Source organism: Astyanax mexicanus, chromosome 1 (genome assembly GCF_023375975.1).
Source record: "Astyanax mexicanus isolate ESR-SI-001 chromosome 1, AstMex3_surface, whole genome shotgun sequence".
Taxonomy (NCBI): Eukaryota; Metazoa; Chordata; class Actinopteri; order Characiformes; family Acestrorhamphidae; genus Astyanax; species Astyanax mexicanus.
This window is the reverse complement of record NC_064408.1, coordinates 8,959,299-8,973,142: the sequence shown is the minus strand read 5'-3', so window position 1 is coordinate 8,973,142 and position 13,844 is coordinate 8,959,299. Positions and strand designations below refer to the sequence as shown.

The following is a 13,844-nucleotide window of genomic DNA, read 5'->3' as shown; positions in this document are numbered from 1 at the left end:
TAATGATTAGTTATTGATGATGAGGTTTAGGGTTGTGGGTTTGATTCCCAGGTTTGCTAAGCTGCCACTGTTGGATCCATAACTAAGGGCCTTCTCTGGTGTTGCAGTGAATCAGCAGTCTTTTTTTTTTGGGGGGGGGGGGGGGTATTGGAACTGATAAGTTTAAGATTATGGTGTAGAACAGAAGTATTTTATTGGAAGTGGGCAATAGGTATGAGGTAGTGGTAGTGATAGGGTTTACTCAGGTTTGCCAAACTGGCACTGTTGAGACCTTGAGCAAGGTTCGTAACCTCCTCTGCTCTTTAGGTGATGCAACAGACAGTAATCACTTTAATGTTTAAAATCCTGCTTTTAGTTTTATTGCTCTGCACTTGTTGCTTAGAGGAAGCCATGGCCCAAAGGGTTAAGACTTTAGTTTCAGAGTCGGCGGGTCAATGGTTTAATTCCAAAGACCACCATTTGTTACGATTACACAAGTGTCCATGTGCTACGGAATATTGATATCTCACAGTTATAATATAAAATAGGGAGTGCGCAACATTTAGGTCTTCAGAGCTTTACAGCTTTCTAATGTTTTATCCTGGTTTTTTTTTTGGAGGTTTTGAGAAAATCACACTATTTATCATTGATACTGTCAGTGATAGATAGCAAGGCTCTTAACCCCCTCTGTGCTCTTTGGGTGATGCAACAGACAGTAATCACTTTCAGACAGGACTGATATGATAGTGATAGTTAGGCACAGTTGTTGGAGCACCAGATCGCTGAGCTGTGTCAGGGTTATGGGTTCAATAACCAAGTTTACAAATCTGCCATTGTTGCAAACTTAAGCAAAGCCTTTACAACCCTCTCTGATTTTGGACACTACAGCAGTTGTTGGCAGTTGTAGAGGCAGTGGTGGGTCAATGGTTGGTAGCTGTAAGATTTGAAGCACTGGTTTATGGACAGGGTTGTGAATTTGTTACCCAGGTTTGCCGGGTATCTGTTGAGTTCTTGAGCAAGGCTTCTAGTTGAAGGACCATCTCTACTACAAGGGTACCATTAAGGAAGATGTGGGAGTTGTGGAAGTTGCATTGCCCACCGGTTCATGTGTGGGTTCACTGAATGGAGGGGTCAAAGTTGTTTCAAATTCCATATTGTATTTGCATTTGTTTTTTTTCCATTTCCATTTACTCTACATTTACATTTGAGGCAGTCCAATGTATCCAGAGTGACTTACAACAGTGCTTTGCTGTTTACTTAAAAATATTCATAGCTAGTTTGTAGAGACTAGAATCAAGAGATACACAAAGCTTTTAAAACTAGTTTAGGAACTCTTTGAATAGATGAGACCTCAGTCGGTATTTGAAGACCGTGAGTGACTCTGCTGTTCTGCTACCTATTGGAGATTATTCCACCACCTTGGTCCTGCAGCACAGAGAAGAGTCGGGATGTTAAAAGTTGAGTTTCTGTTGGTTTTGAGGGATGGTGGTTCAAGCCGAGCTGTACTGAAAGCTCTAAGACCTCTTGGTTGGTACAAATCTGGTTTTGACCATCAGTGCAATAAAGTAGGAAGGGGCTGGTCCGTTTTTGGCTTCGTAGACCAGCTTCAGGGTTTTGAATTTGATGTGGGCGGCAACAGAAAGCCAGTGGAGGGAAATGCAGCAAAGGCGTTACATGACTGAACTTTGGAAGAGTTTCTGAACTAGTTGCAGGGTTCTGGTGGCTTGCAGTGGAAGATCAGACAGTAGAGAGTTGCAGTAGTCTTGTTTTCAGATGACAAGGGACTTGTACAAACACCTGAGTGGCTATTTTTTTTACCCTCAATGAGGAAATAAATGATGGTGGAGCATGCACACCCTGCTCTCCCTGTCTTCCTGTCCTGTTTCCTCCTTCTATGTTACTGTATGTATCTATGGATGGATGGGTTGATGGTTAATTGCGCTGGTACTTGTGACCAAGTGACAATAAAGTGATATGTATAGTGATTATGGATGTCATCTTTCTCTTTAGAATTCTATTTAAGTTTCAGTTTGAATCATAGGTCAGTTGCCATAACATCTGAGGAACACAGGTTTAGACCTTTTAACCTTTTTTGCTTTACTTTTATCCTTTTAGAAAAAAAAAATATCACAGACCTTAAGCTCTCAATTGCACACCTCCCATTGCTTTCTTTCTGCTGATGGACGATAATGAAGCAGTTACAGTAAATGAGTTCTCTCAGATTAGCTACACTTAAAAAACTGGTTTTAGAAGTGAAAACAAAGGCAAGAAAAACTTCCATTCCATTCGTTCCAGATGTGGACCAGAAACATCAGCGCTTGTACCCCTGAGCACGATAACTATTTGATCCTGTTTACTGTAAAGGGATGTGAAAAGCGGTACTGCAGATGTGAAAAGTGGTAACAGCTGCTGAATGGCATGATGAGATAGAGGTAGAGATAGATAGATGGAGAGAGAGAGACACATTATGTCCAACATCAACACCAAAAAGCTTCACAGACGAGCAGAAGAGCAGCTAAAGACGTAAGATAGGAGGGAATGATGAAGAGAAAGGGAGTAAAAGGTAGCGGGAGACGGAAAAAGAAGAGGGTAATGGGTGCCTGGACCTAATTTGTGGCTAATGGGCTCTTTAACCTGGAGAACTCAATTGCTTTTGCAGCACTTAAAGCACTTGAAGCGTACAACAGGGCCTGGAAAAGAAAAGTCTCATTTCAATCAAAGAATGGCTTTTCCTTTTTCTTGTTTTTCGCCCAATCAGTGAAGACTGTGTAAAAACACCTATTTTATGCTGCTCTGAAAAGAGTAGTTAAGGTCTAAGTCAAGGTCCTGAACCCTGAACTTACTTTTGTTTGTAAGTTTTATCTAGACTATTATCTAGAGTTTGTAGACTTTTCTGAAACTCATTGACATTGCTGTCAATATATACAATATACAATATATTTAGTACCAGTCAAAAATTCAGTGTTTTTCTTTCTTTCTTTTATTTTTTTAATTGATTTTCTACATTGTAGATTATTACATATTAAATGCATGAATATTCAAATACATGAAAACAGTTAAAGGACACATATGGAATTATGTAGTAGACAGTAAAAAAAAAGTGTTTGTTCTCCACATTAATCCCCTGATCTAAACCTGATGAACTGAGATGGTGATTTTGAGGTGATTTGGAAGGAAAAGCAGCAGCTATTGTTCAGCACCTCCAGGAACTCCTTCCTTCAAGACGCTGAGAAAACTATTCCAGGTGACTCTCCTTTACGAAATCACTGAGATTAAAATTAATACCAAGAGTGTGCAGATCTGTCTTCAAAGATTAATATAAAAAGATACTTATAGAAGAATCTAAAGTGTAAAACATATTCTGGTTTGTTTAACACTTTTTGTTTACAGATTAATTCAGCATGTGTTCCTATATAGCTTTAACATAGTCTTCAATATAAAATTTACAATGTTAAACATCATAAAATAAAAAAAAAAGAATGAAAAGAGGTGTGTCAAAACTTTTGACTGGGACTGTATATTTTCAAAATAGTCTGTGATAGTCTCCCTGCAAGATGTGCAAAATCATGTAATTTAATCTATCCTCATTTGTATGCCGTATCTACCAGACACAGTTATATATCTGTCCAATATTATTTATTTGTTATCATATCTTGGGTATGCAAAGTGCAATATTAATATCATGATCATATAACCATGTTTGATCATTCTAGAGAAAACAAGTAAAATTCATATATTTTTTACATTGCAATAAATAATAGAGAAATTATGACTATTGAAAAGTATTTATAGGTTTTTGTTTGAGTAAAATGAACATTGTTGTTTTATTCTATAAACTACAGACAACATTTCTCCCAAATTCCAAATAAAACATTTGTCATTTAGAGAATTTATTTGCAAAAAAGGAGAAATGACTGAAATAATAAAAAGATGAAGAGCTTTCAGACCTCAAATTTTGCAAAGAATTGCAAAGTTCATTTCCATAAAGAGTTCATTTTAGGAGTTCAGAAATCAATATTTGGTGGAATAACCCTGTTTTTTAATCACAGTTTTAATCATGCATCTTGGCATCATGTTCTCCTCCACCAGTCTTACACACTGCTTTTGGATAACTTTATGCCTTTACTCCTGGTGCAAAATTTCAAGCAGTTCAGTTTGGTTTGATGACTTGTGATCATCCATCTTCCTTTTGATTGTATTCCAGAGGTTTTCAATTTGGTAAAATCAAAGAAACTCTTTTTTTTAAATGGTTACATTCAACACGTTTTTTTTTTTTCCTCCAAAAAAGTTAACATTCTGGTGTTACGAAGTGTTCCTCCATTTACAGGTTCCAGTAAGGCAATCCATTTCCCACCACAGCCTATAACCCCCATGACTCCTGAAATAATGCTGTTTTTTGCTACTAGCAGGACTAAAAGCTTGATTTTGGGACGCTTGTTGTTTTTCTTTCATTCTCTCTTGCAGTGTAGTTTGTGAACGGTTCTGGAAACGGGTCACAAATATTCAGGCCACCTGTGGCGACGTTAGCATGCTAGTTTGATGACGCAGGCTTTTTTCCTGTGAGTAATTTGGGCACAGTTATAAAGTGTTTGGACTGATTGGGTGAAAGGCTCGGGTTCTGGTCTTTGAGCAGGTTTGCTGATGGTCTTTCTGAGAAGCTTTTAGGAAAAAGTAATCCAGGCCATGAGGATGTAAAGATGCAGCCATTGGAAAATGCCAGAAAGGGTTTAGCCTGTGCTTATGGTGACATACATGGGTGTGTGTGTGTGGGGGGGTGTGTGTGTGTTTGTGTGTAAGTGTTACATACGGTCCCATACCTGCGATTGAATGTCCAGAAGAGTAGATGGTGGCTGTATCGATGACAGATATGAAGAATTGTCCTTTCACGCTGCAGTTCACAGTGTAACAGAGGCACTTTTGGTGCCATCACAATGTGTGTGTGAGTGTGTGTGTGTGCACCTTGATTTTTGCAGACCTTCACATACACTAAATTGACACCTCATCTCACACACTCTTCTGTGTAATTTACTCTTTACTCAGCAGAACAGGTTGGAAGGTTGAAAGGTTGCAAAAGTTGAAGGCATCGAGTGAAGCATCCTCTATGAAGTTTTCTCTCCATAATGGATATTTCTCAACATAAAGTCTTCTTTATCCTCAACATTGAATATGGATACAGATGTTTGCAAAGTTCTGTCTGTACTTTGCATTTATTTTGTCCATATTTCTGCATGTTTTGGAACAGAAAAGTACCACTGGAAATCATTGGGACGTAGAGTTGTTGTAGTGTTGCTAGCTCTAACTTCTTAGACTGGTAGGACAAAAGTGAGGACTTTTCAATACTTTTCTCAGATACCACTGGTAGACCACTGGGGCCACTGGTAGACCTCTGGGGCCACTGGTAGACCTCTGGGGCCACTGGTAGACCTCTGGGGCCACTGGTAGACCTCTGGGGCCACTGGTACACCATGACCACTGGTAGACCAAAAGTAAGGACTTGGAAGAACTTTCAACTGATACTTTTACTGATACTTTTGACACTGAACACAGGCAAATCTTCACGGCAATGCTCCAAGTTTTGTGGAAAGTCCTTTTTTTCTGGACAGTAGAGACAGTTACTCCAACAAAATCAGGATAAACTCTTGATGCCCTTGATTTTTGAAGATTAATGATAGCGCTTTTCCACCAAAAGAACTCTGATTGAAGAATTTTCAACACTTTTCTCAGATACCACTGGTAGACCACTGGAGTAGGCCACTTCCCTGGAAGTATGGAACTAATGGAAGTACTGCTTAAAATTCATGCTAACATAAAGCACACATAGAAATATGTGATATAAAGTGAGCATTGGCCTAAATTCATTTGCCATTACAAGTAGTTACTGTAGGTACTTGTCCGGAATGCAGAATCACCCACCACCATGTTTAACAGCTAAGAAATATTTTTCAAGTATCTTGCAATTAGCTGACTGTTTCAAAATTAACCCAATATTAGCTAAAGTGTAGCATCGCATCTGTTCATACAGTACTGAGAAACCTACAGCACTTTTAAGACATCCCATTCCCATTTGATCATCCAGCAGCCTGACTCACTGAACACAATCAAATCTTCACAGCAATGCTTCAAGTTTAGTCTTTTTTGGGACAGTAGTGACATTTAATCCAACAAAAGCAGAATAATCTCTTTTTGATGCTCAATGGTAACACTTTTCAGCCAAATGAACTCTGATTCTTGAACCAGTTCCTTTAGGGCTTATAAGAACCGTGGTGTTTTTCAGTTTCCACCAGTTTTAGTGGAACCATCAAAACGTCACATCATACATCATCAACAGAGGGCGTTACACAGTGGCGATGCTTCGGTATAAAGCACAGCCACAGCCACAGATGTTGTCTCAGTTTGCACTGAAGAACCTAGTATTCTTCAGTTCCCACTGTGAAGGAACGTTCCTGGTTCCTGAATCTACTTTTGTTGGTGGAAATGTGGCAAACCGGTTCCAAATTACTGTAGATTCACAAACCAGAACAGTGTTGGTTCCATGTCTGTGGAAAAATGCTAACGAGTGAACAGGTGTCCTGAAAATTTTGACTATATTGTTGCTGTCCAATAAAAAAAACAAGTATCTCCAAAACTGCAACTTTACAGGAGAGAAAGAAAAAAACCTTCTAAACTTTTAATGGCAGTCAATGTAAAAAGAGTTTATTTCAAGTCATTTTGAAGCCTTTCTATTGGTCCATTCATCAAGAAAGTTTGGCACAGTGTGAGGGACAGATTGTCTGTTTAAATTATGTAGTAACTAAAAAGTGTCAAAAATGGAGATACTTGTTTTTCATTGGACAGCGGCGATATATTGTATCTGTGGAACGTCTCATAAGGGAGCCCTTGGGAGTAAATTAAGAAGTTGGGGTTGAGGTGGGGTGGTAGGCGTCTTTTACCACAGTGAGCAGCAGTGTGTGTGTGTGTGTGTGTATTATGTGTGTTTTATTACCTTAACGGTGGGCATGACTCAGGAGCATGTCTTCCAAATCTGGGTGGACACTTTTTTGACTGCTTCTTTAGCTTTGCCGCCGTGGGCTTCCTTTGTTTTTTGTGTTGTTTTATCCATTGGACATCAGGCGGTCCATGTGTGTGTGTGTGTGTGTGTGTGTGTGTGTGTGCATGTGTGTGTTCGCTGGGTTGTAACACTCATTCCCCGAGTGAGAGTGTGTGCTAGTGTGTGAAGGTAGTGTCTGACATGGAAGTGTCTGCCTGAGCGAGCATCATCGGAGGTGTGAAAAAAGCATCTGGGGGCTTTCTAGTGAACACACACATATATACACACACACACACACACACACACACACACACACACACTACACACTACATAGGAAACAAACCCCCCCCACACACACACACACATGTGACACACACTCACTCATAGAAACATATGGATTAGTTTTCTGTGGAGAGTAGAGCACTTTATTTGAAGGACACAGCTTAAGAACAAAGTCATGGACTATATACAATACAAGCAGTCAAACTTTACGCTGAGATGCCACGTGAGTGGAGAGTCCCGTGACTTTTGGCACATCCCATTAAAGCTGAAAAACGCTGCACTGAGCTGTAGGATATGTGTGCAGGGTCTCCTGCATTGAATTTGGACAAATCCTAGCCAGATGCCGCTGGTCACGATCACTACCACTCACTGTACTGCACTGTCCACTGTGGGTGGTAATTATAGCCTTCATATATATAGAGCTCTGGAAAAATCAAAATTCTCTGATTTTGCTATTTATAGACAGATGTTTGAGTAAAATGAACATTGTTGTTTTATTCTATAAACTACGGAAAACATTTCTCCTAAATTCCAAATAAAAATATTGTCATTTAGAGCATCTATTTGCTATAAAATTAGAAATGGCTGAACTGATAATAATAATAATAAAAATATGCAGAGCTTTCAGATCTCAAATAATGCAAATAAAACAAGTTCATATTCATAAAGTTCATTAAGAGTTCTCATCATTTTTCAATATGCAACTTGGCATGTTCTCCTCCACCAGTCTTACACACTGCTTTTGGATAACTTTATGCTTTACACTCCTGGTGCAAAAATTTGAGTAGTTCAGCTTGGTTTGATGGTTTGTGATCATCCATCTTCCGCTTGATTATATTCCAGAGGATTTCAATTTGGTAAAATCAAAGAAACCCATACATTTTTGGACTCTTATTTTTTTTTTATCCAGAGCTGTATATATTGCAAATTCCTGATACACACTTGAAACCATGAACAAACATCAGCATCCACTGCAACTGCTATAACTCACATAGCCTTGCCATGAGCACATTGGTCACTGACAAGACACTTTTTGACTTTTGGCATCTCGTTGTTCTGTATATATCTCTGGTTTATTGTGTTCTTAGATTATCAGAATACTAGAATTAGGGTTAGGACTGTTTAAAAGTATTGCCAATAGAATAGGACCCTCTGGAGCAGATAATTAGCCTAATATGAACATATAATATAGGCACAATTAATAATTAATGGCAGCAGTGGAGCAGCAGTGAAAATTCTAGTAGAAAGTCTTCTCAGGGGAGTAAAAACTTTATTATTTTTAATATCTTTAATTTTAAGGAAAGCGTTGACTGAGGTGAGCGTCTATAGTTGACTTTTAGACTTTAGAACAGGACTCAGAGCTATTAGCATTCACAAATCCAGGGTTTTAATTTAGATCTTCCAGTTTGTGTGTGTGTTTGTGTGTGTTTGTGCGTATATGTGTGTGTGCACACTTTCAGCTTGTCTGTGTCAAGGACACATTTGCACAGTGGAGGAATCCAGACTGTTGAATATTCAGAGGCCTTTTTTAGGACACTGTAGGGTTATACAGTTCTTCACAGGCCATCCGTCTCTATTCCTCCCTATTCTATTCTCCACTCACCACCACCACCAGCAGCCAGAGCACCAGCAGCCAGAGCACCAGCTGAACGTAAGTCTGATCGTAGTCTAGTTTAATCATAAACCTTCCTTTACGTTCAAATTACACACTCTTTAAATTTGATTGGGTTGCATCAAGAAAAGTGGTTCCAAAGTATTACATTTGAAATTTATAGTTTATATTTTTTTAGTACTATAAGGCACACAGTAATTATAAGGCGCTCTATCAATGAACGTCCATTTTCTGGTCTATTTTAATACATAAGGCGCACCGGATTATAAGGCGCATTTTAAGTGACACTAGAAAGGAACAAGGGTGTCGCCATATTTTCCGTCTAATTTCTGCAAAATCAAACGAGTGCTGGATGTTAATCTTCACAGATTTCTCTCCTGAAAACTTTAACTGTTTATTTTAGATTTCCAATATTTTAGCACGGTTACTAGCAGTAGTGCTAGCTACGGTTAGCAGCGCTTAGCGATTACACATTCTCACCAGAGAGGTCTCCAAATCCCCTAAACTTACAGACTGATGCTTTAAATTGTGTTTTAAATTGCAATTTATTTGTATTAACATGCATTAAAAATACTGTTTTGCATGCTTAGTGCATTTACACATTCTAACCAGAGAGGGCTCCAAATCCCCTTAAACTTACAGACTGATGCTTTAAATTGCATTTTAAATTGTGATTTATTTTCATTAACATGCATTAAAAGTACTGTTTTGCATGCTTAGTGCATTTACACATTCTAACCAGAGAGGTCTCTAAATCCCCTTAAACTTACAGACTGATTCTTTAAATTGTGTTTTAAATTGCAATTTATTTACATTAACATGCATTATTAGTTTTATTCCGCATTCTCCATGCAATTACACATTCTCACCAGAGAGGTCTCCAAATCCCTTAAATTACAGATTGATGCTTTAAATTGCATTTTAAATTGCAGTGTTATTACATTAACATGCATTAAAAGTACTAATCTGCATGCTCTGTGCAATTACACATTCTCACCAGAGAGGTCTCCAAATCCATTAAATTACAGACTGATGCTTTAAATTGCATTTTGAATTGCAATGTTATTACATTAACATGCATTAAGCGTTCTATTCTGCATGCTCTGTGTAATTACACACTCTCACCAGAGAGGTCTCCAAATCCCCTTAAACTTACAGACTCATGCTTTAAATTCAGTTTATTGAATTAGAGTGATATGAATTATATGAATTAGAGTACTTTTTTGCATTCCTTGTGCAATTACACATTCTCACCAGAGAGGTCTCCAAATTCCTTTTAAACTTACAGACTGATGATTTAAACTGCGTTTTGAGTGTAGAGTATTTGGTGCAACTGAAATTCTGCATACCGCTCTAAACCCCCTAAGATTATAGACTGATTCTTTAAATTGCAATTTATTTGCTTTTACGTGCATTAAAAGTACTTTTTTACATTGTTTGTGCAATTACACATTCTCACCAGAGAGGTCTCCAAATCCCCTTTAAACTTACAGACTTTTTAAAATTTACATGCATTAAAAGTACTATTCTGCATGCTCCATGCAATTACACATTCTCACCAGAGAGGTCTCCAAATCCCCTTAAACTTCCAGACTGATGCTTTAAACTACATTTTGAGTGTACAGTATTTGGTTCAACTAAATTCTGCATACAGCTTGTTTATAACCAACTCAGTTCAACGCATGGTTTACAACCAGTGTTGGGAAGTAACGGATTACATGTAACGGCGTTACGTAATCAGATTACAATTTATAGGTAACTGTAATCCGTTACAGTTACTGCTTGAATAAATGGTAATCAGATTACAGTTACTCTGCTAAAATAAAAGGGTTACATTGCGGTACTTTCCTATTTTTGCTCTTCCAATCCAACACTGACAAAACGCAAATAACATTTTGCGGTGAAATCGCTCTGATATGACAGGGAACTGTCTGCCCCTCCTCCCGTCTCGCTGCACACACACACACACACACACAGGGAGGAGGGGCAGACAGCGGCTCCGCACACACAACGAGACGAAATTAACTGACATTTTGGTCAACGAATAAAAACGAGACGAAAATATTTGGCAGGAACGAAATCCAATCAGAACTGATTTAGTTCTGTGAAAGGAAGGGACCAGTTAAGAAGAGATCCAATCACTGCTACTTTAGCGAAGGTGGCGCCGCGCGCTCAGTTACAAACCCGGGAATTAACCTGTCGATACTTACGGAGCTCGACTGGAAGTTAACTCGTTCAGCAGGGAGAGAGACAGGGGAGAGGCGATATATTTCTCCTTTGACGTCGCGAAAAACAAGATAACGTGGAAACCGCGTGGAGCGACTCAATCTCCGGTAAAAACACCACTAATCTTTCAGCTTCTGCAGACCAGAGTCCCACAGATCTCCATGCAGAGATCCGTTTTAATGCTGATGTTATTTCATGAGCTGATGTGTTTAACTCAGCAGTGCACTAAAACACAGAACTGATACAGAACCCTAACTCATTAAGATCAGATCATCTGTTTAGTCTCAAAGTGGGAAAGATATAGCTAGTGTTAAAGCAGGAACAGGTCAGAAAGGAACTCAATAATATATCCAAAATAAAACAATAAAATAAGTGAATCTATGAACCCAAAAGTCTGTGTAAAGTTCCTTACAGCACTTTCTCATCAGTTTCTCACTTTAACTCATGAAGTCTCTCAGTACATCCTGAGAGCATCTCTACAGCACAGTGTGTGAATGTGTGTTTCTGATCTCATTTATAGACTGTAGCTCCAGTAGATGTGCTGGGTTAGTGCTGGAGATAAAACTAGATCATTTAAAAGCTGTTTTTCCATCTACAACGCTGTTCAAACTATAATTTAACTATTCAGATTTTTAATGACCTGATTTCTAGAGCAAAATGCTTTAAATGTAAAATATATATAGTCACACACCTATAATAATAATAATATACATTAAATCATATAAAAAATATATTTCACTTTCAAACGTTAACAATATTACTCAAGTGGTTATTAAACGTTTCATTTCGTATACGTGTATAGTTAATAATTCAAGGGAACTGATGAAAAATGCATTTACATTTACACCCTTTTACAGTTTAGTCGACTAAATTTACTGTAATTTTAGTCGACTATATTCTTATGACATTAAGTCGACTAAAACTAAAAACATTTCAGATGACTAAATTGTGACTAAAACTAAATGCTATTTTCATCACAAAACTATGACTAAGACTAAATCAAAATTTGTTGTCAAAATTAACACTGGTGGCAAACCTGCAAATAGATAGCTTACAGTTGTTGTTACATTGTTTGGTTTTGAATGGTTTTATTATCAATTTATAGAAGTGCTTCATAAAATTGTTTGATGAAATGGTTTCATAAGTATTTTTATAGAGTGATTGAAAAGGCTGTTTTATTTGTTTATCTATTTGTTAACTGGAAAGAAAAATAAAATAATAATATGCAATATGTGGTTGCTACATTCATTCAGGCTTAAATGACAATATGACAATATTTAAAGTAATCCAAAGTAATCAGATTACGTTACTCACTTGAAGTAATGTAACTGATTACGTTACAAATTACATTTTGAGTGATGTAATCAGTAATCTGTAAGGGATTACATTTTAAAAGTAACCTTCCCAACACTGTTTACAACAGACTTACAATAGACTTACGACAGACTTGCGATAGACTTACACAATCTTACGTTCAGCTGCTGCGACTGACTACAGCTTATCATCCTATTCTGTATGAAGGCCCTCAGTTAAAGTGAGCATTCGCCCAGCAGCAGCAGCAGCAGCAGCACTGACAGCATGCTCGTCCAGGCTGTCTGTCCACATCGTAGCATCGCCGCTTTGATCCCATCCCGCTCCTCCGTGCTTCCTCTCGATGTCTCGATCTCGTTGACTACTTGCCCTGATCTGTGATGAGCGAAGCCTTTATCTAGTCTGTGATCTTTCCTTATCGCTTCTTTCTTTTCTTCCTGGTCTGTTTTCTCTCTCTTTCTCTCTCTCTCTCTCTCTCTTTTTCCTCCTCTCTCCTTATCTTCTCATTCCATCGCTCATGCTCCTCTTGTTTCTTTCAATCCCTGACCACGCCCCCTCCCACTATTTGTCCCCCCCTCCCCCTCCCCCTCTTAACCTGGACTTTCTATCCTTCCTTCCTTTCCTCTCCTCTCCTCTCCTTCCCTTCTGTCCAATCCGTCCCCTTCCCTCCATTCCCTCCCTTCCTGCCCCGATTATGACTAACCTTGCAGAGGGTACCCCAGCTCTAGTCCCAGCGCCCCCCCACCCCTCTGAGCCCCCCGTACCCCGCACTCCTTCTTTGACTTACTCCTCTCCTCCCCCACCAGTTGTCCCGAGCTCAGGCGCCCTCCCCTCCGCCCCCCGTGACGTGGCCCCTGTCCTAGTGTCCAGCCGATTCATTCGCCTCGGATGGCGCCCCCCTCTGGAGACGCGCGGGACCGTCCTCACCTACGGGATCTTCTACTCCCAGGAGGGAATCAACAGGTACGTCCGGGTTTCAGGATCCACAGGAGGATGTGTCTCTTTCCAGGCCTGTCCTGAATATCTTCCAGAAGCAGCAGCAGTTAAAGAGCAGGTGTTTACGTCAAGCAGGTATTTACAGAGTAGCTCTCCATCACTGAGCTCTTTAAAAGTGTGGAAACGTACAAAATGTGTACCAAAGTTTATAAAGTAATGTGAGTTACATGATTGTGTTTTTTTCCAAATTGAACATATTGACATCATATGTCTTAGGAACTTAATGGGAACTGCAATATTATAATTGGCAATAAGAGAAAGATTTAGGCTAAATTCTTTTTTAAAATAATCGAAATTTTCTATAGTTCTTCAGCTAAAGCAAAAGAAAGCGAAGAAAAGCAAATTTTCCCACAATATTTATTGAAAAAAGTGAATTTCTCACAAACATTGGCCTCTTTGGAAATCACAAAT

General features: G+C 38.8%; 1 protein-coding gene across 2 annotated transcripts in view; it reads left to right on the top strand.

Annotated features, from left to right (window-relative positions):
* Positions 1-13,844, top strand: part of dcc (DCC netrin 1 receptor) — a 442,661-nt gene that overhangs the window by 286,808 nt on the left and 142,009 nt on the right. For both annotated transcript variants that reach the window (XM_022668821.2, XM_022668820.2), the window contains exon 8: positions 13,244-13,400. In XM_022668821.2, coding sequence (XP_022524542.1) covers positions 13,244-13,400 — 157 coding nt within the window. The remainder of the gene's footprint in view (positions 1-13,243; positions 13,401-13,844) is intronic.